We start from the raw sequence: 27,276 nt of genomic DNA, 5'->3' as shown, positions 1-27,276 counted from the left end.
TTAGGAGATTTTAATGGACAATGTTAATGCATAAAATACTGCATATTTCTGTTTGATGAATGTTACTTGTATGTCTTTCTATAATGAGCTGTGTTCAATCTGAAAACGTTGTGCACTCTCCCACTCAAGTGATGAGCAACACCAACAGACAACTCATTTGTCAGTAAACATATTAGCTTTGATATGGTTCATTAGAAGAGCTGAGCAGGCAATTACCACAGCTGTACATTTTGCTGAGTCAGTGTAGCTGATCAGAAGTCCCTCAACTGGGTCATCCAGTGGAAGCCTGCCATTCACTATTCTTGTGTATAGATATCGTCAGCTACAGACACATTCTGGGTTAGGGCTATCTTTAGTTTTTACATATGTATGGCCATTAATAATGTGCAAATTGCTGTGTAAAATATTGATGTGGTTAATAATTATTTTAAGATAGCAACACTTCTTCCTGACAAAAATATGAAACCATATCATGGATAATTGCATGACATGATGAAATCACACGAAGTAGCCCTGTTCGATTAATTGTGACACACTATATGAAGTTGGCATTGAATTGATCTCGTATAGTCTTAGTACCATGTGCTGTTTAATACGCGTGTGTGAGTGCTGTAGTGGCCAGTCTGAGCAGTGGTTGCCCTTTCCTGAATGCACAGAAATAGACTACTTTGTCTGCTCAGACTGTCTTTTTATCCTTTCTTTGCAGGGATACCCTTGTCCTCCGCTGTCCTATTTCTTGTACATGTGCCTCAGGGGAGATGCACATGAGTAGTCAGTGTTTCTTGGCTTCCAAATAAGGCTACTTACTTATATTCCATGCAGAAAGCCAGACTGTAGGCGCTTTTCCAGCTTTTCCATGGCAGGTTCCAGAACATCCTGGCCCCTCTCTGCCCCGGCCTCGCTTGGCCCGGTCTGGCCTCTGCTACTCACAATAGCGCCAACTGGCCAAAGAATTACCAAAGGCGTCAATTGAGGCGGGTTTATAGCAGGATCAACTGAACTGCCACAAGATTGAGTTGCCTTGTGTATGAAGTGTGCTATAGCAAGTCCCATCTATTAATATATCCCCACTTTTATTTTCATTGTAGACCATGTCCTCTTTCTGTAGCAACCTGCGTGTTTCTTGACTGACACTGTGTAGTGTGCTCTCATTCACTGCATTCAAATGAATGGATCCAGCTACGTTCACTTGGCTCACAAAATATTTTACGGCAAATTTGACTTATTTCACTGGTACATATGAAATTATAGCATTGTTTTAAAACACAATATTAGTTGCATTTGTTGTATTTCTATGACTTGGCAGCGGTCGGCATTTTCTTGTACACATAAAATCAAGAAATGGGCAGTTGAGCTCCTTGCCGCATCGCTTAAAGAAACGCCTACATCTGTCAGCCAATCAGATGACAGCGATGTTACAAAGCCTCACATATTGTATATTATCATTATTTCAATTATTTCTGAGACAGTAGAAGTCTGGTCTTGCTTTTGTCACTGGAGGGAGGTTGTTAGTGTCTAAGTGTGTAACACAGAAAACAAATGTAGGACACTGCCAAGGACAGAAAGAAGTGATTGTGTGTGTGTGTGTGTGTGTGTGTGTGTGCGCGCATGTGCATGTGCGTGCAAGGTGAAGGGGCGTTTTTGAGTCACAGTGAACCACAGAATAACACACATTGCAAAAGAGTTGTGTGTATACAGTATATCTTCTCACACATATTGTGTACAGTATCTCACGGTTAACGATGGCGAGATGTCACTTTCCTCTCAGAATTTTTGTATTAATTTTGTTATGTGTGTGTGTATATATATATATTAAGGGTGTGAATTGCCTAGTACCTGACAATTCGATTCGTATCACGATTCATAGGTCACGATTCGATTCGATATTGATTAATCCCGATTCAAATCTATAAATAGATTTTTGCGATTTTTTTTTTTTAAACTCAAATTTGGAAAATACTAATCAGTAAACTTGTACATGTGCACTGTAAGATTTGTATGAAAATGTATTTATTTATCTGAAAATTCAGGCTTATGACTGTGAGCCACTGCAAACAGGTTGCAGTCTGTTTCATGTTTGAACTAAAATAAAATATTAAGGCTTAATGTTATTAATGCTATATATTGCCGAATCGATTTTTTTCTAACACCCCTAATATATATATATATATATATATATGCTCAAAGCAAATACATTTTTAATCAGTGACTTAATTTGAGGAGCAAATTTCAAGGAGCTATTTTTTTGCAGGTTAATCCCAGGCATCTGATGCAAGGGTTTAATTAAAAAATATGCCAATAACAGGGGAGTTGCAGGGCTGTAGCTATTGAATATTTTAGTATTCGATTATCGTCCTGAAAATTCGAAAAAAAAATCGAATGATCAAATAGTTGGATAAAATCTGTTTTTGCATGATTAATGGACATTTATAAATACGAAAGAAAAAATAAAGCATTTTAATTAATAAGGGATGACCAATTGGTTTCCTTTTTTATATAATCAACAGTTCCTCTTTTTTTTTTTTTTTTTCAAATTGAGCGTAGCAGCAAATTATTATCTTGTGTAGAAGCATTTTCCGTGGGGCAATTTCAAACAAATATACATTTCAGTTTAGATTGAACATTTTGGGTATCAAAAACATGAGGCATTAATTTAAGAAAGACATTAACAGTCTTTATGCAACTTCACTAGGCAAAATTCCGAATTTGATTTAATTTAGTTGATGAATATGAATTTGAATTGACCCCACCCCACAGAATGTTGAATTGAATTTGAATGACAGAAAGTAGAATTGAATACATTGAAATTTGGATAAATTAATTCTCATCACTTACTGTATCAAGAGGAATGAGACTCTTAACATACATTTTTCTTAAAAAAGAGACCAAAATTAAGAGTAAGTATCCTTAATGTTGCAAAGCTTTGCGTCATCATATAAACATTCCTGTGACACTCGTACACACAACACTATGCAATGAGTCATTCTCACTTGAATTAGAGAATAATGACTGGGCATTCATTTTTAACTATCTATTTTTTAAGAGTGAAAAAAAAATAAAAAATAACAGTCAATTTGATACGTTAAAAAGTTTTTCCAGAGAAGCGTGAGAACCCATAGATGAGAGAGTCTACACCTTTATAACGATGGGCTTGAGGTTATTAAATTAGTCCCAAATGCTTTCTGTTTTTCTTTTTTTAGGATTAGGATGCTTATGCTCACCCCCTTACAGTTTCTGTTGTTAAAATGATAATTTAATCACTAGCCTCATTAGCGAAGTGTCACTTGATCACCTACTGATATTACTGGGCGTCTAATGGTGTGGAAACACTGGCTGTCTGCCAAAATCAGTCTATTGAATGGCTAATTATGAATAGATCCTATCCTTAGAAAGCGTTTGCATTAGCTGTTGCGCCTTCCAAACATGTAGGCAGAACATCAATTAGCATGAATTGGCTATGTTGTATATTACACACAGCAAAGCATGGACACAAGTCGTCTTCTTCTCCTTCTTTTTCTTCTTCTTCTTATCGTTATTATTATTATTATTATTATTATTATTATTATAGCCTACAAAATATATTTAATCCGATATACTATAGTTGGGTATATTGCCTCACCATGGTTAGAGCAACCCTTGTTTTAACAACAGAATTCATTGTTTGTCAATAATGTTATCGCTTAGTAGTCTTATCTTGTATAGTTAATATTTAATTCTTCAATTTTTTGTCTATCTTTGTAGAATAAAGGTAAACGTTAGAGAACATCTGCTGAATAATTAGAGGGTTTTGAGCTTGCTAAGTATGTAAGTGCAGATCAAATCTTCTTTTAAGAAGGGCAAAAGCATGTTTTATGGCAACAGCTCTTTCAGAAAAATAGGTATTTGAGATTCCAGCACACAATTCACACCAGAACAATAATTTACTGAAAGCTTACAATTCATTTTTTTATGTGGTCTTGTTTTTTGTCACATAATGGGGGTCACCCGTCCATGTGCGGCCATTTTGCTGGGCACCACAAGTTTAGACCTCTTTTTGAGGGTCAAGACTTGGTTTTAGAGATTAGGTTTGAATTGGGTTATGATTGAGGTTAGGGTAAGGAATAGGGGTAGGCAATCATTTTTGTTGGTTGGGGTTAGGGGAAGGGGCTAGGAAATGCATTATGTCAATGAGATGGCCCCACAAAGATAGTAAAACAAACCTATGTGTGTGTGTGGATGATACTTGACACGCACTATTAATCAACCTGCACCAAATAGCTGTGTGCTTAAGAAAATACTTTATTTTTGTTCATTTTACATCATAAAGGTGAAGAGCTCATTATCTGAGGTCACCTCAAGCTGAGACACTGCTGAAGTGAAAGGAAACTCATGCAGCTACCTACTGTTCACTTGTTTAATCTACACTGAGCACAGACATGGGTAAAGGAATGACTGATAATGGGATTCTCTTCGCTTCACTTTGTTGTGGCCCCTGGTCAAAATGAAAACAGGAGTTGTTTACTGCATAAGGGGCTATCTGTGTCCTTTTTTTCTTCTTCTTGATAATGGCTGTATGATGATAATGACTTGGTGCGAGTTGCACAGATGGAGGCCGAGGACTGTCATCTTGATCGGCTCCACTATCACAACATAACACGGATTGCCGCCTTCATCTCTATCCCAGCAGGAACTAAATGATTAAGGCGTGAAATTCTACAATGCCGGCTGCATCCGAGTAAAAACTTGAATGAATGCCAACGGTCTTTCCTTTGTTTAATGGCTTCTTGATAGCTGTACTATGAAACAGTATGAAAATATCAGATCAGAACTACTGTATTAACTGTATAAACCTTAACCATTTCAACACATTTTATTTACCAAAAAAAAGTCAGTAACCCTACACGTTTTTTATTAATATATTATATACATTAAATTATTTACAAGTTATAAACAGTTTTTAATACAGGCTGTGTTTGGAAATTACCGGGAGGGGAGCATGTTCTGCCTCTCCCAAACACACTCTCTCAGTGCTATAAGGGCACCAGAGAGGAATTTACGTAGCCAATGAGTTCCGGTTGAATGAAACATAATGATAATAATAATAATTATTTTTATTATTAGTATTACACAACACGGCTCAAGACTGCTCCTTAATGGTGAAATTTGAGTGCAGCAAAATTTTCACGTGCGATGTATAGGTACGTGTGACTAATACATTTGCAGATTTTTTTTTTTAATTCTTCTTATTTTTTTTATTTCTTGGATATTTTTTGTTGCTGACACACATATGGTCCACACTCCCTTCCCGCTTACCTATCATTACGAATTTAAAATTAGTGGAAATATGAATATTTAATTTGCAAGTTGATGTGCAATTCGTGTGTCCCTAAATTTTCTACTTCATCGATTACTAGTCTCCTATTAAAAAATAGTGCTGTCAAAGTTCAAGCTTTAAGAGTTCAAGCTTTAACTTTGCAGTTAACTCTGGAGTTAAAGCTTTAACTCTTTAAATTTGACAGCACTGAAATAAATAAACAAACAAAATTTCACTAATAATAATCACAATAATACTAACAATCATAATCATGTTTGTCAGGCTGGCTGGCTGGTTAGCAAATCCACCTCACAGTACTGAGATCATGGATTCAAACCCAGGCTCCGCCTTCTGCAATGTCCTCTGTGTGCGTGTGTCAAAACGGGGGCTTTAGGACCCAGATGCGGGAAGGCAGAGCAAGGAGGCAGAGGTGTAGTCCAAAAAAAAGGGATTTAATTTCTATTAACAAAAAGGTTTCCAAAGTTCAAAAACATAAAACAAAGCATGAACTTGAACAAAAGAGGGAACAGAAAACAGGCAGCATGACATGAGGACAAACATACATACCACAATGCACCAACACAGACAGAGGAGAGACAGCAGACTAAATACACCAACACTAATGACGCAACAAGACACACCTGGACCAGCGCGAAGACTTGAAGCTGCCGCGGAGCCGGCACGGAGTCCGGGGGCTGCCGCGGAGCCGGTACTGGGGCCGGAAGCTGCTGTGGAGCTGATACGGGATCTTGGGGCTGACGTGAAAACGGGACGGAAACCTGGGCCCGACGCGGAGCTGATACGGGATCTAGGGGCTGATGTGAAAACGGGACGGGATCTTGGGCCTGACGTGAAAACGGGACGGAAACCTGGGCCCGACGCGGAGCTGATACGGGATCTAGGGGCTGACGTGAAAACGGGACGGGATCTTGGGCCTGACGCGGAGCCGGCTCGGGGACCTGAGGCTCCGACGGCCGACGTGGCCCGGGGACCTGAGGCTCCGACGGCCGACGTGGCCCGGGGACCTGAGGCTCCGACGGCCGACGTGGCCCGGGGACCTGAGGCTCCGACGGCCGACGTGGCCCGGGGACCTGAGGCTCCGACGGCCGACGTGGCCCGGGGACCTGAGGCTCCGACGGCCGACGTGGCCCGGGGACCTGAGGCTCCGACGGCCGACGTGGCCCGGGGACCTGAGGCTCCGACGGCCGACGTGGCCCGGGGACCTGAGGCTCCGACGGCCGACGTGGCCCGGGGACCTGAGGCTCCGACGGCCGACGTGGCCCGGGGACCTGAGGCTCCGACGGCCGACGTGGCCCGGGGACCTGAGGCTCCGACGGCCGACGTGGCCCGGGGACCTGAGGCTCCGACGGCCGACGTGGCCCGGAGACCTGAGGCTCCGACGGCCGACTTGGCCCGGCGACCTGAGACTCCGACGGCCGACGGGGTTCGGCGACCTGAGACTCCGACGGCCGACGTGGTTCGGGGACTTTGGACATCAGCTGACGTGGTTCGAGGAGTCCGGGAGCTGCCGCGGAGACGGCACGGAGTCCGGGAGCTGCCGCGGAGCCGGCACGGAGTCCGGGAGCTGCCGCGGAGCCGGCACGGAGTCCGGGAGCTGCCGCGGAGCCGGCACGGAGTCCGGGAGCTGCCGCGGAGCCGGCACGGAGTCCGGGAGCTGCCGCGGAGCCGGCACGGAGTCCGGGAGCTGCCGCGGAGCCGGCACGGAGTCCGGGAGCTGCCGCGGAGCCGGCACGGAGTCCGGGAGCTGCCGCGGAGCCGGCACGGAGTCCGGGAGCTGCCGCGGAGCCGGCACGGAGTCCGGGAGCTGCCGCGGAGCCGGCACGGAGTCCTGGACCTGCCGCGGAGCCGGCACGGAGTCCTGGACCTGCCGCGGAGTCGGTACGGGAACCTGGGGCTGCGGCGGCCGACGTGGCTCAGGGATCTGAGGCTGTGGCGGCAGACGTGGTTCGGGGACTGAGAACAGCGGCAGACGTGGTTCGGGAACTGGGAACAGCGGTGGCAGACGTGGCACGATAGGGACTTGGGGCGGATGTGGCTGACGTGACACGATAGGGACTTGAGGCTGCGACGGTAGACCTGGCAGGATAGGGACTTGAGGCTGCGGCGGCAGTCCTGGCAGGGAAAGGGACATGAGGCTGCGGCGGCAGTCCTGGCAGAGAGGCTTGAAGCTGTGGCGGCAGACCTGGCAGAGAGGCTTGAGGCTGTGGCGGCAGACGTGGTTCGGGGACTGAGAACAGCGGCAGACGTAGTTCGGGAACTGGGAACAGCGGTGGCAGACGTGGCACGATAGGGACTTGGGGCGGACGTGGCTGACGTGGCACGATAGGGACTTGAGGCTGCGACGGTAGACCTGGCAGGATAGGGACTTGAGGCTGCGGCGGCAGTCCTGGCAGGGAAAGGGACATGAGGCTGCGGCGGCAGTCCTGGCAGAGAGGCTTGAAGCTGTGGCGGCAGACCTGGCAGAGGACTTGAGGCAGCGGCGGCAGGCGTGGTAGGACAGGGACTTGAGGCTGCGGCTGAGCCGACACGGGGCCCTGGGGCTGCGGCGGAGCCGACACGGGGACCTGGAGCTGCGGAGGCAGACGTGGCTTGGGGAGTTGCGGCTGGCGACTCCGAGCGCCACCATCTGAAGCCCAACGACGCCCAACTCCCTTAATCAAAGAGAACAGCAGGTCCATTTGGGCGGCCATGGCGTGCTGGAGCTCCTCCTGGCGCGACAGGCGCGCCTCCTAATTCCCCATCATGGCTTTCAGCACTCCCGCTGGGTCCTTCTCTGGTTGGTGCATTCTGTCAAAGGTGGGGCTTTAGGACCCAGATGCGGGAAGGCAGAGCAAGGAGGCAGAGGTGTAGTCCAAAAAAAAGGGATTTAATTTCTATTAACAAAAAGGTTTCCAAAGTTCAAAAACATAAAACAAAGCATGAACTTGAACTTGAACTAGAACTAAAACTTGGGAGGGAACAGAAAACAGGCAGCATGACATGAGGACAAACATACATACCACAATGCACCAACACAGACAGAGGAGAGACAGCAGACTAAATACACCAACACTAATGACGCAACAAGACACACCTGGACCAGACACAAGTGGCTGAGGGCACTGATTGGACAACACAAGGAAGGGCAGGGTCACAATTAACAAGACAAGGAAAACACACAAGGAAAGCAGAAACTGAACATGACAGAACCAAAACATGACAGCGTGTAGGTTTTCTCAGGGCACTCGGGCTTCCCCACACATTCCAAAAACCTAAATGATAGGTTGAAATGATTGAAAAATCGAAATTGTCCGTAAGTGTAAGTGGTTATTTTTGTGTGCCCTGTGATTGTCTGGCAACCAATTTAAGGTGTACCCTACAAGTGCATTGGGGACAGGTGGGGCAGTGACCTTTGAGTGGAGCAGTACTTTTTGGCACATCAGGATTTTTCAATCAAACAATTCATTAGACAGCAGACATTTGTAATACGTTTGCAGCACAAAGGCGTAGTGCCTCCGGTGCTGTTGGCGTCTCGCTGAATGCTGAATATTACTCTGTTATCATCATTATGTGAATGTTATAAGTCAATGTGTTTTAATTGAAACTGTGTTTGAGGGGGGCACACCTTTTTTTTGACATTGTCAACAAGTCATGACTTGTATTTAAAATTGCACAGATTCTAATGTTCAGTTATTGGTAAGATTTCTTAACTATATATTGCTGTGTTTTTTAGGGCAGCGACGAAGGTGACGTGGACAAGAATAAATGCTGCACACTGTGTAACATGTCCTTCACATCAGCTGTGGTTGCAGAGTCACACTACCAGGGTAAAATCCATGCCAAGAGGCTAAAACTGCTACTTGGAGATCAGCCTGTCATCACAACCAAAGGTATACAGCCAAAAAACAAAACAAACAAAAACCTAATCCTTGAACTTTCCAAAAGGCCCCCTTATATGCAGTATTCTTAGCATCATGTGGTACAATTTTGTCATTTATTAATTTATTTTTAGTGTGGAGATCAGTTTGGTCCCACACTGTCCATTCATAAATGATACAAAACGTCATTTAATAAAACATAACATTTGCAGCATCGTGTATGCTTCAAACTACGGTGCAACGACTGACTGTGCGTCCTCGGTGGTGCTACTGACACTGTGGGAGGTGAGAATGGCACAGCGTCACTCTACTAGATTATTCTTGCAGAGAAAATTGAGAAATGAGTGTCCAAATGGGAGATACGTGTGTGTTGTGCACTCTAACATCACGTAACATTGTTTGTGCTTACAAATGTGTTGCCCAGTTATTAGTGAAGGTTACATGTTTAATTTGTTCAGTGACCCTGTTTTCTTTTAATTGTATTTTTATTGATTTAAAGAAATGTACTGACAGATACAGTAGTTTTTCGCGCATACACAACCCACAAACAATTCAGCAGACAAACCGTAATCTGCTATATGAGGAAGATCATATGCTAAAAAATTAAAATCTTTGAAAATAAAAAATAAAAATAAAATACAAATATGATATTTGATTCACAAATCCTTCTTCGTTGTTGAAAGGTCAGTGATTGAGAGACTGTGCATAGGTGGACCTACGGCCTACACAAAACGTGTGGCATATACATATATAACTATTTTGAATATGTGCTGACATTAACCGTTCACTGTCTCAATTAAAGTAGATGCAACAATACATTAAACAGTGCATCAAACATATACCGTTGATACTATTTTGCATAATATATTTGCATCCAATCGACAAATTCCATAGTTACTGTGTGTCAAACTGCAGCATAACCAGGTCATGTTTTGACTTGTGCATAAAACAGTGAGACATTTTGGATTTTGATGGCATGGGAACTTGAAGATTAGTACAGTCAAAAGGGGGAAAGTAATGGGGAAACTGGGAGACAAACAAGTAATGAGTAATGACTAAATTGAGATAATTGTATTTTTGTGTATGTATACTATACAACTTAATGTATCCAAAGTTTGAGTAGAAATTCAGAAAGATATTTATTTATTTATTTTACAGCTTGAAAACACGTCAGAAACAATTCTGGGACAATCCTGGTCACTTTGTGTCATAATTATCCATCCATCCATTTTCTATGCCACATGTCCTTGCAAATGACACGTTGGACTGGTTTGTAGTCAGTTTCAGAGCATGGACAAACAACTACTCATTCTCACAAAGTGTAGCAAAGCATATGGAAGAATATGCCAACACCACAGAGGAAGGCTAGGCCTGAGGTTTAAGACCCACCTCAGGCAGAATTGCGAACAACTCCAACACTGTGCTGATCCCATCAAAAGTTGTTTCATTTTGTAGTAATGTGTGGCGTCTTGTCTGATGTAAATTCCCAAATTGGTTAGTTAAAATGTTGTCATTTTTTGACCCATTTCAGCTCATAAACAACTTAAAAGTAGCTAGTGTTGTTGGCTGATTTGTCCTAAGCGGTCCTTGTCTATATTCACCAGCTGACTTATACCACAGGGTGCCAGAAGTTGGCTGCAGGTGTATTCTACTAACAGCTGCACACCTTGAATAAACTTTCTGATTGGCAGTTTGGCGGATATGAAGCCATAGTATTGTCACAATGAATGAAACAATCTTTAATATATTCAGTGAGCATGCGCACATGCACATCACTTATTTGCACCACTGCTGATGTTTATCAATATAGTGTTTTTTTATGGCAGCTTTATCTGAAATGGGTTTTTTATCCTACCTGTGTCCTTTGTTGCTACTAAAATTGCAATTGATTGAAAAGGATATATACTGTATCTCTTGCCTTCCTTATTTGTTATTTTACTTTCCCTTCCATACAAGCACAATAACAGCCTTTGACCTTTGGAAAGACTCTTCAGGATCACTTCAAAGGCTGAATGAGTCAATTAAAGCTCATGCTAAATCTAATGCCCCCCTCCCTCCCGAAGAGCTGAAATGAAAGAGCTGAAAATAAATTTTTGGATTTCATTCAGTTTTGTATTATGCATTACATAATCCCTCTTAGCTTGATTACCTGTCAATTTATGTCGGGATAATGCTTCTCTTGCAGCATTTATAATCAAGTATTTGTTGTTGTTATTCATTTTTTTTCTGGTCTCTAAAAGTCCTTTCATTTTTATTTTACTTTTGAGTTCATGTTCAAGCATGATTGACTGATACACCACCGACCTTGGCCTTTTCCACACAAAACTACCAACAAAAATATAACAAAACGAAATGAAACCCAATGTAATAATCATATTGAAAATATATATCTATTTTTGTAAATGCAGTAGGTGAATGGTAATTGAAAAACAAAACAAAATATTTAGCCTAAACAATGCACTATTAAGGTGGCACGGTGACTGACTGGTTAGCACGTCCGCCTCCCAGTGAGATCGAGTCCGGGCTTTGTCCTTCCTGGCAGGAGTTTGCATGTTCTCCCCGTGCCAGCGCGGGTTTTCTCCGGGTACTCCGGTTTCCTCCCACATTCCAAAGACATGCATGACAGGTTGATTGAGCACTCTGAATTGTCTCTAGGTGTGATTGTGAGTGTGAGTGGTTGTTCGTCTGTGTGTGCCCTGTGATTAGTGGGCAACCAGTTTCAGGGTATACCCCGCCTACTGCCAGAAGCCAGCTGGGATAGGCTCCAGCGACCCCCGTGACCCTTGTGAGGAGTAAGTGGTTAAGAAAATGGATGGATGGATGAATGCATTATTAATAAAATGACCACAAAGAAGTTCTTAATGTTTGTTTTTCCGTGTTTATTCTAGGTTTATTTGTGACCTCGTTTGAATTTTGGCTCTGTAATGCCTCAGCAATGAGGTGGTGCTTTTATTTGCAGAAGACAAATCTGCTTTGGCATTTAACCTGCAGAAAATTTAATAATTTGAATTTGGAGTCAAGTGAAAATGGATTTGAATTCTGATATCAAATAGAAATTGAGATGAAAGCATTAAACAAGTGAAAAACACTTACCCTTATTTGAGATCACAATAGTACCAAACCACAGACATTTTTCTTTTCTTTAATAACCTGATTATTTTGGCAATGACATATCCCGTTGACAAATTTTAGATGTGATTCCTTTCAAACACATGTTGATTTACAGGTAAGGGATGAGCGACTCAACGACTGGATCGGTCGCGTGACTTTTACTTGAACTGACAAGGGCACATCCTGTGTTTAGTCTGCTTTGAGGTCCTATGCACATTTTCGTTTGACACACTGTAACGGAATATTCTGATGGTGTCCTTCAATTTGTGCCACACTTAATTCACATCTGATAATCATGACAATCAGTAATCCAGGAAACTGAGACAGAAAAATAACCACAACATCTTGGCATGGGGGAAAAAAAGCAAGACACATTTGAGTGCGTGTTACAGTCTTGTTTGGTTGTCACATCGCCTATCAACATGTCTTAAAGTCGACATTATTTGACCACTAAAATAAGAGATAATTTACACAGATGATACATCAGTATTCTAACTGTTGAGTGTCTCTAATCATGTGAAATAACAAAATCATTTTAACAGCAACAGATCTGTCATGAAAAAAAAAATTGCATTGAGATAAATCCAGGCTTTTAATTTCTACGTCATGCTTGATTGATTACACCATCAGAGTTTTTGTTGTTATTTTCTTTTTTTATGCACCATCTCTTGGGATTCTGTGTCATCACAACAATGCCTAGCCAAGCATTTGTTTTATCTCCTTGTTCACCCTTAAAAGTCATGAAGGTGTTGCTGTCAATGCCTCAATAATCCCTAATGAGACAATCCTGCCCCTCTATCGGCATGGAAGAGTCTCAATAAAACAGTGTATGCCTGTTTTCCTCAGGACATATTTTTTACGCTTTACTCGGTGACATCAATTCCGAGCGTCAGTCTGAAACTGATAGGGTGACAAATTTCTGTCAATAGAATGACATTTTTGCAAGGATGATAATATTACATAGCACTACATTCAGCTTTGGTGACCTAAAAGACCCCTGTCCTTTTACTCAGGCATTCTGAATGTGTGTTCACTGACCTATATATAGCATAAGATGATGCACATTATATTTTTTGTTAAAATCAAATCCAGGTAACGGAAAGTTTTGCAACTCAATTGTTTCAGATTTTACTGTCTGGACTTGTAATAATGCTTATTATCATTTGGGTGTTTGTATGCAACTGTAGCCATGTGTATTTTGCTCCCTTCTATGTGGAGTGTAATTCCTATAATCATGACGGATTACAATTGTCAAGGCTGGAGGTAAAGTAGCTCCCACAAATGTCACTTCCTTTAACATCCATAACTTATCTTGGGGAAGTATTTCCACCACATTCATTTAACGAGATGTAATTCTGAGAATTTGATTCCCAAAATTCTTATAGCTTATAGTTCTTATAGCTTTTTTTTTTTTTTTTTTGCTTCACATTTTTGGAACAGTTACAAATGTATGACTCGACATTTAAATCATATCAAAAGAGAAAGTAAAAGTTCAATTATGTTTTTAAATTACTCTCTGTGTGGAGAAGTGTCCCGCATTTTCACTCCAGCACTTGAGAGGATTATCTTTTATAGAGTCCGGAGCCTCTCCGAAGTACAGTGGAACCTCAGAGTTTGAACGTCTCAGGACTCGTACAAATCGGACTTCAACCAAAAAATATGAGTAAAAAATGCCTCGGAGTTTGAACACCCAAGCACAGCAAGCTAAACCGAATGTACCTTGAAAACGGGTAGCCGAGTGAAGCCGAGCCAAGCCGAGAAATGCTGAATGCTCACGTTGCGGTAGTTGAGACGATGCACTGCCCGTTTCCAGTCAGATCGTGAATACTCCAAGAGGTGCTCCATACTTCTGAGTGCAATTTTCTTCGCCATGGGCCCAAAGAAAGACAACAGTACCAGTGGCAGCAAAAAAAAAAAAAACATACAGTGCTACGAACCACAGTGGAATTAGGAAGGAGATTATCACGCCGTTGTAACTACCGTGACTACTTCTTTAAATACTGGCACAAGGACCCCCCTGGGCTTAGTAGTAACCAAATGCCTAATGTAAAATACACAAACTCAGCACTGAACTAAAGCTAGCATTAACAGCATTTATCTTCCACTGATGCCATCACACCACAACAAAAAGGTAAGGTATTTTGTATTCTTTAAATACTTTACTGTAAATGTAAAAAACATAAATAGAAATTAAAATCGGAATTTTCTGTTTTTGGAGCTTGGGAACGGATTAATTGCATTTACATTATTTCCTATGGGAAAAAATGTTTCGAAGGTTGAACAATTCGGACTTTGAACACTTCGCAGGAACCAATTATGTTCAAACTCGGAGGTACCACTGTACTCGTATATGGTAGCTGAACTTTATTTTACCACAATTAGTGTATTTGGTCCTCCTGGGATGCGTCTTCCTTGTTTTCATTCTGTTTGTGTCAGACTGAAGTAGAGAGTCCAGATCAGTTTTTCAAGACTGCCGGAGTCATTGGTGCTCTAAAGTTGTTCACGCTTGTGTACCCCAGCATCCTTTACTTCTTTGACAGCAAGCAAACAGGCCCCTTCACTCTGATGTCATCTTCAGGAGACAAAAACTTCTTTATCTGGGGTCAAAGGCAACTGTGAAAATAACTGGCTTTTCTTGGTCTTGCTGCCGAGTACAAACCTTTCCTAATCTCTGTTTTATCCCCTTTTCTGCACTGACAATAAATATGATTTCCCTGAGCTTCTCTAAAATATCCTTTATTGTGTCAGCCCTTTGATTACCTGTGGAAGACCTGAAATAGTTGTATACTGTCCACTGGGGTAGCAATCTCAAAAGGCGCCTAATTGAAGTTCTTCAAGCAGTGTCCAGTGCTCTGGCTTCAAGTCAAAGAGATGCTTTCCCCTCTTGGAGTTACTGGAAGCAGACAAAAACAGCTAGCCTCACTGGATTACTGCTTTTAATTCTGTAATATTCAAACAGATAAAATAGAGAAATTGGAAGAGCGATATAAGATGCCGATTTAAGAGTGTTACAGCATACCCCATTTGCCATGTTGACTAGTGTCCGTATTAAGGTGCAATAAATGTGTGGTCCGTCTATTTTCTAAACCACCTGCCCTCATTACATTACGGTCATGGGTGAATTGCAGTTTATTCCAGCTGACTTTGGGTGAGAGGCGGAATACAACACTGGACGACACCGTGAGGCTGTCAGTCAGGTCAGTTCGGGTCAGTCGTGGGATTCAACCAATTGGGCAAACTTAATTACACATACATGAATTATCCTCACGTCTCATTTTGGCAAAACACAAAACCCCACACACATGATCAAATAATCAATGCATTGTAAAATAATTAAAAGCCAATGTATTTCTTTGTTGGTGTTTTTTTTTTTTTTTAGCCATGTCCCCAAAACAAATTTAAATTTCTGTCAGTTAAGTTTTCGTCTTAAATTCTTTTGTCTCTTTTGATACATGGTTGATTTGAGTTGGAGGCTTTGTTCCTTTAGGTGTCTCCTTTTGTTTGAACAGACTATGAACAAATTGAGCATAGGGCTTAATGTTGCAAGCTTTCCTTTGTCCCCTCTGTATGGGTTAAATTAAACCAATTCTGACATCTTACAGCGGCTCAGCAGTCAAAGAAGTCACTCAGTCTATTGCCAAAGACGTTGATTCAAATCGCACGTAATAGCATGCCGTTGAAGCGGTCAACAGCTCTGACTCACTTAGGGTTCAACTAAGACAAAAAAATATGATGCATTGCAGTGAATTGATGTCCTCATTCACAATTACTGGACTTCAAATACATAAGACGACAGTAATAGAGTTGGGTGGGCAGCACATTCACTCACGCATGGTTGCATTAATTTGGTTAATAGCACCATTTGACACTGTAGAGACCTCACTGCAAACAGTATGTGTTCAGTTTTACCATGGTAACCATGCATTAAGACACAAGTGGGCAGAAACGGGAACAACAGGCTCTTTATTCCATTTGTCAAGTAGCATTGAGGTTTTCCTCTTCAGGCATTTAATGTAGATAGCAGCTTATTTTACACTTGACTGCATGAGGACGGACAATGGGCATTGTTACTTTGCAGCAGATCAGAGCTTATTAACGCTCTTATACCTCGTTGTCTGTTGCATGCTGCTGCCGTGCTTGCACTTTGAAAATCCAACATAGACGGTAGGGTGTGTTGCTGTTGGTCTGCTATTTGGTTGCAATTAGTTTTTCTAGCTCACTGATCACTTTTAAATCTCATTAATGCACCTTTTTATTTGTTAAAATGAAATAAAGTAGTGCCTCGAGATATGACTAACAAGATATGACTAACAAGTTTTTTGGATGCGTTTTGTTTTTTGCTTTGACATGCAAGCTCAAACTTGAGAAACAAGTGCTGTATTGCGGCAGCGAACTCAAATCAACTAAATTCACATCACAACAGGGAGCAGCCTGGCAAATAGGTCTATGGAAAAGTATTCAAATAAAAAGGATTCAAGCTGTTTATTGTTTATTAAAGGATCTTCAGGCAGTTTGTCACTTTTCTTACCCGTGACTGCCACAAAGGCAAAGTCTGGCCCAAAGCGTAACTGCAGCATCTGTGTCAGGTTTGTTTGTTGTGCGTGCGAGTACGTGCACGATGTTAAAGCGACAGCCACAGTTGACAAACGAAGACATGACTTCAAATGAGGTGAGAAAAACACTACCCCCCCACACACACAAAGAGTGTGCTGGGTCCGCACACCTTACTATAAAGGGAAGATAAAAACTCATAGGTGCAGTCAGAGTAAAACAGTCAGAGCTCTTCGTACTCATCTGGGAATTGGTGGCGCATGCATGATGTAGAACATTACCTTTTTAAACGGCACAATGCACCTTTAACGTTCCCAGTTGAAGTTAACTGTCAAACTACACATACAACACAAATGACAAAAGTCTTTCAAGATTTGATAAGAGAACTTTGTTAGGACCAGCTCTGCTAGGGAAAAGAGGACGTATGTAACACAATCCAATGATTTAAAATAGTTAAATGAAATTTGACAATTTAATTGGGGATTTGTCGGAGGTTTACAATGTGTTTTACAAAGGGTGTTTGTGTTTTTTTCACACAGAGTTTGGATTACGTATTAACAAAGACTAGAGTCAAGCACAGAGTTTACAAAGACTGGAGTCATTTGCAAAGAGTTTACAGAGATCAATGTGACCTTTGTCTCAAAATATCACAAAAGCGCACACTGAACAAGAGACAGGTCAGCAGCAGTGCAGTTGGCCTCTGTAGCCAAGTTCCAGCCGCCACAAGCAAAAGAAAAGCAGCACTTTTATTGGTGGGGATATTTGATTGGAGGGGACAAAACCAATCTACCAATCAGGAGGGGCAGATCGCACAGCCAAATTTGCATTTGCAGACAAGGCAGAGGAATCAAACATGTGAGGGGAGTGGAAACGTAAGCGGGCCCAAGTCAAGCACCGTAACAACCTGCAGCTTGTCTTTATGCCACCTGCGTTCAGCTTTGTGGCATTCCTGTTATGCTGTCATTCAACCAGGGCTCAGGTCTGACTTAAGACCACTGAATTCGGTAGATTATGGCAGCATGAGTGGGTCGTAGGTCCATTTTAACCTTTGGTAGAGATAAATATACTTTCTCTCTCTTTTGTACATACAGTACTGGGGTCCATTTCACAAAGCATGTTCAACAAACACCTGAATAACCCTGAACAGCGAGTTGACATACAATGAGAGATGAAACTCTGCGTTTTTGGTTCCAGGACAGCTGATTTAAGGTAGTTTTATCAACGCAGAGTAGTTTCACCTGGAGTTACCACTACACTAAAAAAAGACCACATCAATGGGGCCCAATTCATCGAGTCACCATGGCAATGGGGAAGCAGAGCGTGGCGCCGCCCTCTGCTTCCGCGTTTGTTTGTTTTTTACCCCTCTCAACTGAAAATCTTAATGCGGTCATATGGCGAATTTGAACATGCCCTTAGAAAAATGTGCAACACCGCAGCGGCTCACCATAGAGGGAAGTGGCGTGGGAAAACGTTGCTGTTCGGGTCAATAGTTAAATTAAAATAAGCCCTTTGCAATCACAATAATGTTACAGGGTAAACCTGTTAAATGGTAGCTCATTAATTCATTTCATTTAGGTGCAGTCCTGCGGGGGAGAAGCGCACTTGTCTTCAGATGAAATATAAAAGCATTATTCAAACGGTTATCAGGAAAAAAACGGAGCGCAATACACAATATATGCTGGGATGTGAGCGCATGACAACATACGGCTGGTAATGTTGCAAATGTAAGGACGGATTAGGTTGTGTATGTAGATGATGGACTCTGATGTGAAATGTTACCGTTCAAAAAAATAACTGTCCGGAAATAGCAGCATGTCTATATAATCATGTCTGATAACAATCCTGTGACAAATATTTAATACTTGCACAATATTGCGGCACCTTCATCAGAAGGGTCATTGTCAAAAGGACATGTCATGTTAGTGACAAAAGTAAACTTTACGCTATAGACTATAGGCGTATTTACGCAAAAAGTTGCCACAGCGGACTGATGAATGAGGAAATGAAATGTCGTGTGTGAAAGGAGGCGGGTGCAGGGAAAAACTCGAAGTTCATTGTGAAAAACTTGCTACCAAACTTTGTTTTACTGTCTTTGTGGGGCCATCTCTTTGACATAATGCATTTCCTAGCCCCTTACCCTAACCCCAACTATCAAAAATGATTGCCTACCCCTTTTTCTTACACTAACCTCAACCATAACCCAATTCAAACCTAAACTCTAAAACCAAGTCTTGACCCTCAAAAAGAGGTCTAAACTTGTGGGGCCCAGCTAAATGGCCTCACATGGATGGGTGGGCCCCAAAACTCTGTGAAATCCCGAAATGTTGGCCCCACTATGTAACACAAACAAGATTACACACACACACACAGATTTGAGAAGAACCATGAAGAACCATTTAGTTACTTCCCTTTCTGAATCGGAAGACGCAGAGTTTCCCACATTTCAAGGTTTCTTGACCCAGGGTTCTCACTAAACCTGCTTTGGGAAATAGACCCCTGGTCTACATATCCGATTCCAATTTAATTGAACTGTTTAGTTGGCCATGCCTTCCTTGTCTTACAATGAGCTGCAGTCAAGTCTCCAAGCATTGCAAAGCAAACAAATCCAAGAATCTGAAACCAGCATTATACGTGTTACAAAGCTGATGCAAAACGTAATACAAAGTTTTGTCCTGTTTTTGCTCAGAGGCATCTTCCAGTCCTGTAAAGAGCTCTCCAGACACATCTCCCATGACCTCCCCACGACACCGACGCGACTCAGATCGCTACTGCCAACTATGCAACGCTTGGTTCAACAACCCAGGCATGGCCCAACAGCATTATGATGGTAAAAAACACAAGAAGAATGCTGCCAGAGCAGACCTGCTGGAGCAGCTGGGCAAGACTCTAGACATGGGAGATATGAAAGGTACTGAAAGCTTGACTGACCATTGAATTCTGTGTCTCTAGTGTTAGTTTCACTGTTGCATAACTATCAATGTGTTCAATTTCTTGAGTCAAATCCCAGTCTACGTTTCAGGTCTCACCCTTAGATAATAACAGAGGTATGTACAGACTTTATGCATGTGTAGTGTGTTTTTAGGGCCCGAGCAGCGACCGCTTTTGTCTCCGGCAGCGGTTGGCAGGAAATCGGCTTTTTGCCGACAGAGGTTGATCACTGTGATGGAGCTTGATGTGGAAGCGGTGGGAGCTTTGAGCAGGCTGGTCTAGGGATGTGGGCGCCGTGGGACAGGCAAAGAGGTGTTGCTGTAGTAGCCAGTGAAAGAGAAAAAAGGAAGAGAGCACTTGGCTGTCGTCTTATATAGTTTCCGTCCCTCCCCCAGGCGGGGCCTCTTGTGGAGGGGAACTCCCTCTTTTGGGTCAAAATTGTATTTGTCAAAATTAATTTAGAGTTGTGAACATTTCAACCTGTGTCATAAACATAATGTTCTTATGTGTAGCAACGTATTCACACCTGGCTGAATTATCGGCAGGCGTGCTTATCTAAACACGTGATAGGTCTTTTTAAGTCAGAACAATGAATGTTATTACTTAATCAAGATGTCAACGTGATGATCATAGTGGTTGCTATAATTCTAGCATGGCAGAACAATTACATTTGGTCAGGCGTTGTAGATGTTTCAAAGGCAACTTAGCTGTAACAAGAAGGAATACATTTTTACGTTTCATGAAATTTATTTACACGCTTTCTGTTGGTCTTCCGGAATGTCAGCAGGAGACATAGTCACAGTTGATCCAGTCAAAGGACAGGCGAGTGTTGACTGGGGTCTCGGCAGTGTTGGGCAAGTTACTTCCAAAATGTAACATATTTTATATTACTTTTTACTTGCATTTGAAAATAATAAGTTTCTTTACAATATTACCATCTGTGTAGAGTAATGAGTTACTCAAGCTTAAGTTACTTTAAAAAAAATTTGGGGGGGGGGGGAATCAGGGATTAATTTATTTAATCATGATTTTGAGATTTTAAAAAGAAAATGAAAAATTTTCAACCATAGCTGGTAAAGTTAACTTGTAATGAGGACCTTTAACTATACAACGTGTGGTACTGTATTTGCTAGAAAGAAGAAAAATTTGTAAATATAACGAAACGAACGAAGGGTGGAGGGTGTTGTGGGGTGGGAGGGTTCCTTACAATAAAGTGGCATATTGTACATTTGTTTTATTGCTTTCACACTTGTCTTTTGTTCCATTTATCTTATTACTAGATTATGCAAAATCTTAGAATAAAAAAAATCAATTTATGAAACCCCAGTTTAGGGCCTTTGATGTTGGTTAGTCATCTTAAAATGTGGAAAATGTTTGTTTTAGTCCTCACAGTACATAAAACTGGCTGTTAACACTCAAAGCTAAGACTGCTTGATCAAATAAGATGATTAAGTAATAAGCATCTTAAAATAAGCGGAATGGTCTTGTCTGACAATCTTATTTTAAGTAAATATATGAGGAATAAGCGGTTAAGTGTCATGTCTGGGGAGATCTGGCTTTGGTTGAGGGCCCTGAGTGGGTTCCCGCCCTTCCGCGGGTTGACCAATCCGGGCCCTCAGCCACTTGTGCCTGGCCCCAGGTGTGGCTAGTTACCCAATTAGTGTGGGTGCATTTAGTTCCCGGGTGGTGATCAGTCCGTGTGGGATCATTGCCGCTTGTCACGGTCACCCCTGGAGTTCTGGCTGTCTGGTTGATTTTGTATCTTTTCAGTTCCTTGTTTATTTTATGCTAACCAGTTCCTCGGTTAGTGTTTTTTGTAAAATAAAGCACGCCAGTCTCGCCTGCACTCCTGCTGTGGTTCTCCTGCCTCCCTGCATTTTGGGTCCTCCACTCCACACGCCGACAGACACCACGCCGCTCCGTGACCACACCGTAACATTAAGAAAATGGATGGATAACTTGTCAGAGCAAAATAAGCAAATTTAGGTTAAATTTAAGAAATTATATCTTACTTAATAGTCATATACAGTATGACTATACATGGAGTGGTGGTTCCAAGCTAAAATGCACACAAAGACAAAAAGAATAGCAGCTTTGAGTGTGTGTTGACGGGTGGCCATAATGCCTGCTGGCATGCACACGGGGTTTCAAAACTGTTTGAGCTGGTGATGCCTCTGATGCCACTAAGACTGATTCTCAATTTTAAACACTGATATGTTTGATACTTCATTCATTTAGGGCACTGCGTATTTAGTACCGTACCAGAAAGGACACATGATTGACTGTAGTAGCCAATGAGGTCAGTAATACAGTATGTCTCAACTGGCTTCTGCTGGGTATGGTAATGTTATGCGTTTTATGTGCCCAAAAAAAAGAAGGTCATCTGAATACCTCAACATAGCATGTCTCCCTTACTTTCAAGTTTGGAAGGCCTTCCTGTGTTGAGTCCACTTGTGTATATTAATTCAGGCTTTTTATGCACCGTTGAACTGAAGCTATAGTCACTGTAGAATCGACTAATATGTCACAAGCTGTTAATCTGGAGAAGGGAGGACGTTGTCGCTTATGTCACAATATGTCAATAACAATTACACAATCTCTTTCCAGCTGGTGGTACACTAGCTGCCAGAATACCAGAAGGACCCTAGAGGTGTTAAAAGGCATTCAGATGTGACCATACTGACCGAGACTGACAATTTGGTACAGATCAGTGGATTGATTCTTTATGTTCATATAAGTGGGCTACAGCTGGTAGAGGGTAAATGGGTTGATTGTCTACTTGGCTAAAAAAATAATAATAGGGATGTGAGTTTGTTCCAGTTTATGTGCTGCATGTTATTTTTCTTCTCATTTATTAGAAGCTATTATTGACTAGACATTAGCCAATTTGCCCTTCTGCAAGAATGTTTAATGCTTTTCCAACATCCTATGATATATTAATTATGGGTAAATATCAACTCTACTTGAATGAGGCAAATTAATTATCTTGCTTGTATCAATTTTTAATGAAGTGTTAAATCATCCCTTCAGACTCAAGACAGCGTCATATGTTGAGGAATAAAAATGCGGTTGGCAAAGCTGGTTGGTGGTACCGTAGCTCTCTGTGAAATAAGCAAAGTAGTGTTTGGGTTTGGAGGGTGGGGTTGGGGGGGGGGGGGGCTTGTTTGTGGAGTGGTGGCTGAAGGAGGCTGCACCTGCTGCCAAAGCACTTTTCTCTACGTCTGTTCATCTTCTCTGCCACTTTTGATGCCTTTTTATGGTTTATCTGATGCTGCACTTCCCTCTATCTGACCCCAGCATCATCTTCTCCATCTGCTCAGCATTGCTGATAAAATGTGCAGCCTGACTCTGCAGATGTGTACATGTGATGAAATATTTAGTAGCTCCTATGAAAAAGTTCCATTACACGTATTGTTGTAGAAATGGTCATCCAGAGAAAGCTGGAAAGGTCAAATGGGAAATTATAGAGGAAAAATGGTCAGAATATTTTCAATGGTACTATTTTGTTCATGTGTTTATCATTGAACAGGGGTCATCTCTGACTGAAGAGGTGTTTGTTTCAAGAAATAACTCAATAAATGACACTTACATATCTACATATCTTTTCTTGTCACAATTTCTCAATTATTTCTGTTAGCAATTTATTTTATTTTTTCTGTGAAGTAAATGTTGCTTTGTGACTGGGACGTGAACATGACACTATTTTGAATGAAGAAATTGCCTATTCAGTGCAGCCGTGCAGGGTTATAACAGTTTTGGATTTGTCATTATAGTTAGTTTTTCTTTTCTTTTGAGTTTTGTTTGAGATATATTAGTGTTAGTATTAGTTTGTTTTTGAATTGGTGCATTTCTTGTTTACAAAATTAAAAAATACATAACAAAAAGTATTTTGTCAAGATCAAGCTTGTTTCACGTCGACACTCTTCTTCTATTGTTGCCTCTTTGGCAGCTGCTGCTTTTGCGGCGTAGCAGAAGAAACTTATTTACTAATCAACTAATTTTGCTCCCCAAAAATGTATAAAAACCTTCGATTTTAAATATTGCCATGGTCCCGAAAACGTTTTTATACGTTTTTTTAATTGTATTTTTTATTTTTATGCTAGAGCATACAGAAGACTCTGATGCAGTCTCTGACCTGAAGAGGTCGCTTGAAGCAATGGCAGTTATTACAAAAAACGGCCAGCAGATGGCAGTAGAGTATAAGAGATCAAACAGGGACATGGGGCAACAAGCTCTTTTCCCCAGTGTTTTAAACAGATTTGTGAATAATGATGAAACTTAGCTATATTCTAATGCTAATTGCTGCAAAATGGAAACCGATACAAACATACTTTTTTTTCTGATGCAATAAGAAACTATTTTTTCTTTTGGCAGGTTCCATGTTTTGTTTAGTTTTTTTAATAGCAAATGAACACAATATTCTGTGGGTCTTGCAAAATCAGTCAAAATCCGGTAAAACAGCCGGGAACAAAGGGGGTTGCTTCAGTGAAAATGGCTGGGACGGAATGAGTTAACAAGGTCTTCTTGTGAAGGCAGCAGTAAAATCAAGGGAAACAAATTAGGGTCGTATTTTGTTTCCTGACTTGTGTTAAGTAGAATAATAGAGGATCGGATAAAGGCTCGTTTTCCATGTTTCAATTTACAATTTTAAATGAGAGACGGCATATGTACTGACACAGTTGACTGAAAGTGTTAATTGCTTCATGGGGCTTCATCTGAGCATCACTAACTAAGGTTAAGGTCCCGTCCAGACAGAAGCAAAGCCGGCTTTGTTCCTCAAACAAATCTCGTACACACAGAAGCATTTCAAGACTTGATGTCTAACGGCTGTAATGTATATTTCAAGTCTGGAGTGGCGCTGTAGTGCAGCCACAGGGAGTTAACGGAAAGCGAAGAGGACAAACACTTTTTTTTCCCGACTACGACACAGCTATCCGCCATTGTTGTTGACAGACTGATGGTTCGCGCACAGTCACGCGAGAATTGGCGACCATTACGTCATCACTGGAGGAGTATCTCGCATATGGTGTCCAGACGGATACGGGGCGCGTTTTGAAATCTTTCCACTTTGGAGTTTCAAAAGTGATCGGTTTCAAGCTAACTGAGCCATTGTGTAGACGAACGGCCTAAACGGGAAGAAACTTTTGAGGATATATTGAAACTGGCTTTCGAGTGGACAGGGCCTAAATACACACCAACTGACAAGAAAATGAGAGCCACCTGGGCAAGACACACGTAGCTAACTGAGCTGATTGGATAGCACAAGGGACCAGGATGGCAAGCACAGGTGGACCTGATAAAATTTGATGAGACATTGACAAAGGGAGACACAAGGAAAACAGTTTTTTCATATGATGTGTTGATTGTGCCGTGTGGCTGCACACCACACATGGTACGTTCCAAACTGTTACTCCCATGATTTTTTCTCATCACGAACACATCATTCACTATGGTATGGTAATTTGCAGGATCAATATTGACGCAAGGTCCTATTTTGTTGGCGATTGAGGGGAAACTTCAAAGAAAATGACAAACTGAGCATTGCGGGAAGGGTGTTTTCGTCCATCAATGTAATCGTCAATCCGTCAATAAATTTGTTAATCTGTCAATGACGGATATCCCATCTTGCTGACGGATTGACAGATGGCTGATTGATGATTACAATGCGGTTAAGCTTGAAATACCGACAGATTGACGGTGACGGAAGGGTGTCCTGACTTGTTGACAACTGCCAAATGACGAACACTCAAAATTCATTGACGCGCCCACCCCTGATAATTTATGTACGAGTGAAGAATGAAAGTAAAATGCAAAAGAGGTAAAAACTTTACAGACCTCAAATGGAGAAGGCCATTCATAATGCTTTCCACATAAACAATGCATGGCTATCATTCAGAGAGAAAATAGCAATAGAAAGTGTGTAACCCCAGCTGGTGATCCTACTTCCACCCATTACCTTGGCAGAGAAGAGTGGTGCATTACTTCATGGCTGTTGTCTGAAGCATCTTTTTTGGGAGTGTCCCAGAGGAGGATTTTAGTCTGAGTAGCACCACAAAATGCTCCTTCACAGCTTCACTTCGGAAAGAAAACTCTTTCAAAAGAAAGTAAACTTGTGTTGTTTTTTTTTACCCAATGGAAAATAAGAACATGTTCTTCATGCACATTTTACATTCAGAATTATGTATAATTATGTTAAAATATCTTATAATGCACCATTAGCATTACAGATTTACCAATAACTTTAATATATGTCATATGTTATTTTATTTATGCAGTACTCTCAGCACATCAGCAACCTCCATTGACAATCACATTCAGTTAATTGAGCATGCATGTTTTTGGAATTTAAGAGGACGCCGGAGAACCCTCACAACAGGGCCTCCCAACACTATTTTCTACAATGGTTCCAAATTATGATGCAAATGATATTTTTCAGATTTTTATAAACAGTCTATGCAATTGGAGCTCAGCAAAATTTTCAAGGCATCAACTGATAGAGAATATTTTTTATGTTTTAAACAACAGTAATTTGTTGAATTTGCAGCAAAAAGAGATTGTGTTTGCTGAAATCAAAAGATTTTTCAATGAAAAACAGGTCAAGTTCCATTTTAACGTAGGACCTCTTATTTGATATCAGTTTTTGCAATTCTAACATCCATTGAACATGTGAGCCTTTGGAAAGCTTGAGCTTGAATTTTTTGCCAGAATGTCAGAATAGTCTGGTGACAGGAACATAGACTTTAGCCAAAGTGAAGCCAGGTCTAAGTTGTGGTGCAGGTGGTATAATATGATTTGGGTAAAATTGCACTGGGCATAAAAATAGCCCTTCATTTTAAGACCAGTCTTTGTACAGCTTTTACACCAATTATATAAATATAAGCCTGAGAGGAGGAAAAAAAAAGAGTGGTCTTGATAAAGGCCTGATACGGAAGTTGTCTACAGCTGCAGTCCCAGTAACTGTGTAGTATTGTGTTGTACTGGAGATGGAAAGAATTGAAGACACCTCGGAGGGGAAACATTGATGAGGCCAGAAGTCTTCCGAGACAAGACCATGAGGGAAGAGCTGCAGGTGGCTGGAAGTGATTGATACTCAGGCTGCTGTGTAATCTTATATCCTTTCAAGAATAGTTTGAGAAGCAAGCAGTCAAGGGCCAACACGGAACAGGGCATCACATCTTGCTGCATAACTTATGATATAACAGCTCGGCTTTGCCTGATGGGGTGCATGCATCACCGAAAACTTACACTATAGTGGTTTAGAAGGAAACACTTTACTGAAATTGGAAGGACAAAACTAAATTCCGGTTTAAATTTTTCATTGATAAAATTAGTTTTAGATGTGTTTTCTTAATTTGAAGTAACATAACATGGAAGTCCAGAAATCCTAATGAAACTTTATCTTCTTCCTCAACACTTTATATTTATAGGCCTATAGCGCTGCTACATAGCCGGACATTTTCATACTGGATATAAAAACACCTGTGTTGAAATGCCAGGTTTTTGTGATGCAAAATA

The 27,276-nt window shown here is 41.4% G+C and overlaps 1 protein-coding gene across 3 annotated transcripts in view; it reads left to right on the top strand.

Annotated features, from left to right (window-relative positions):
- Positions 1–27,276, top strand: part of zmat4a (zinc finger, matrin-type 4a) — a 113,321-nt gene that overhangs the window by 65,664 nt on the left and 20,381 nt on the right. For 2 of the 3 annotated variants that reach the window (XM_077561771.1, XM_077561770.1), the window contains exons 4-5: positions 9,027–9,183; positions 19,520–19,741. In XM_077561771.1, the coding sequence (XP_077417897.1) occupies positions 9,027–9,183; positions 19,520–19,741 (379 nt within the window). Of the gene's footprint in view, positions 1–8,502; positions 8,613–9,026; positions 9,184–19,519; positions 19,742–27,276 lie in introns of those variants that run through there. The other variant, XM_077561772.1, reaches the window with a different exon arrangement.

Source organism: Vanacampus margaritifer, chromosome 3, assembly GCF_051991255.1.
Source record: "Vanacampus margaritifer isolate UIUO_Vmar chromosome 3, RoL_Vmar_1.0, whole genome shotgun sequence".
NCBI lineage: Eukaryota > Metazoa > Chordata > Actinopteri > Syngnathiformes > Syngnathidae > Vanacampus > Vanacampus margaritifer.
This window is presented reverse-complemented; position numbering and strand designations above follow the sequence as displayed.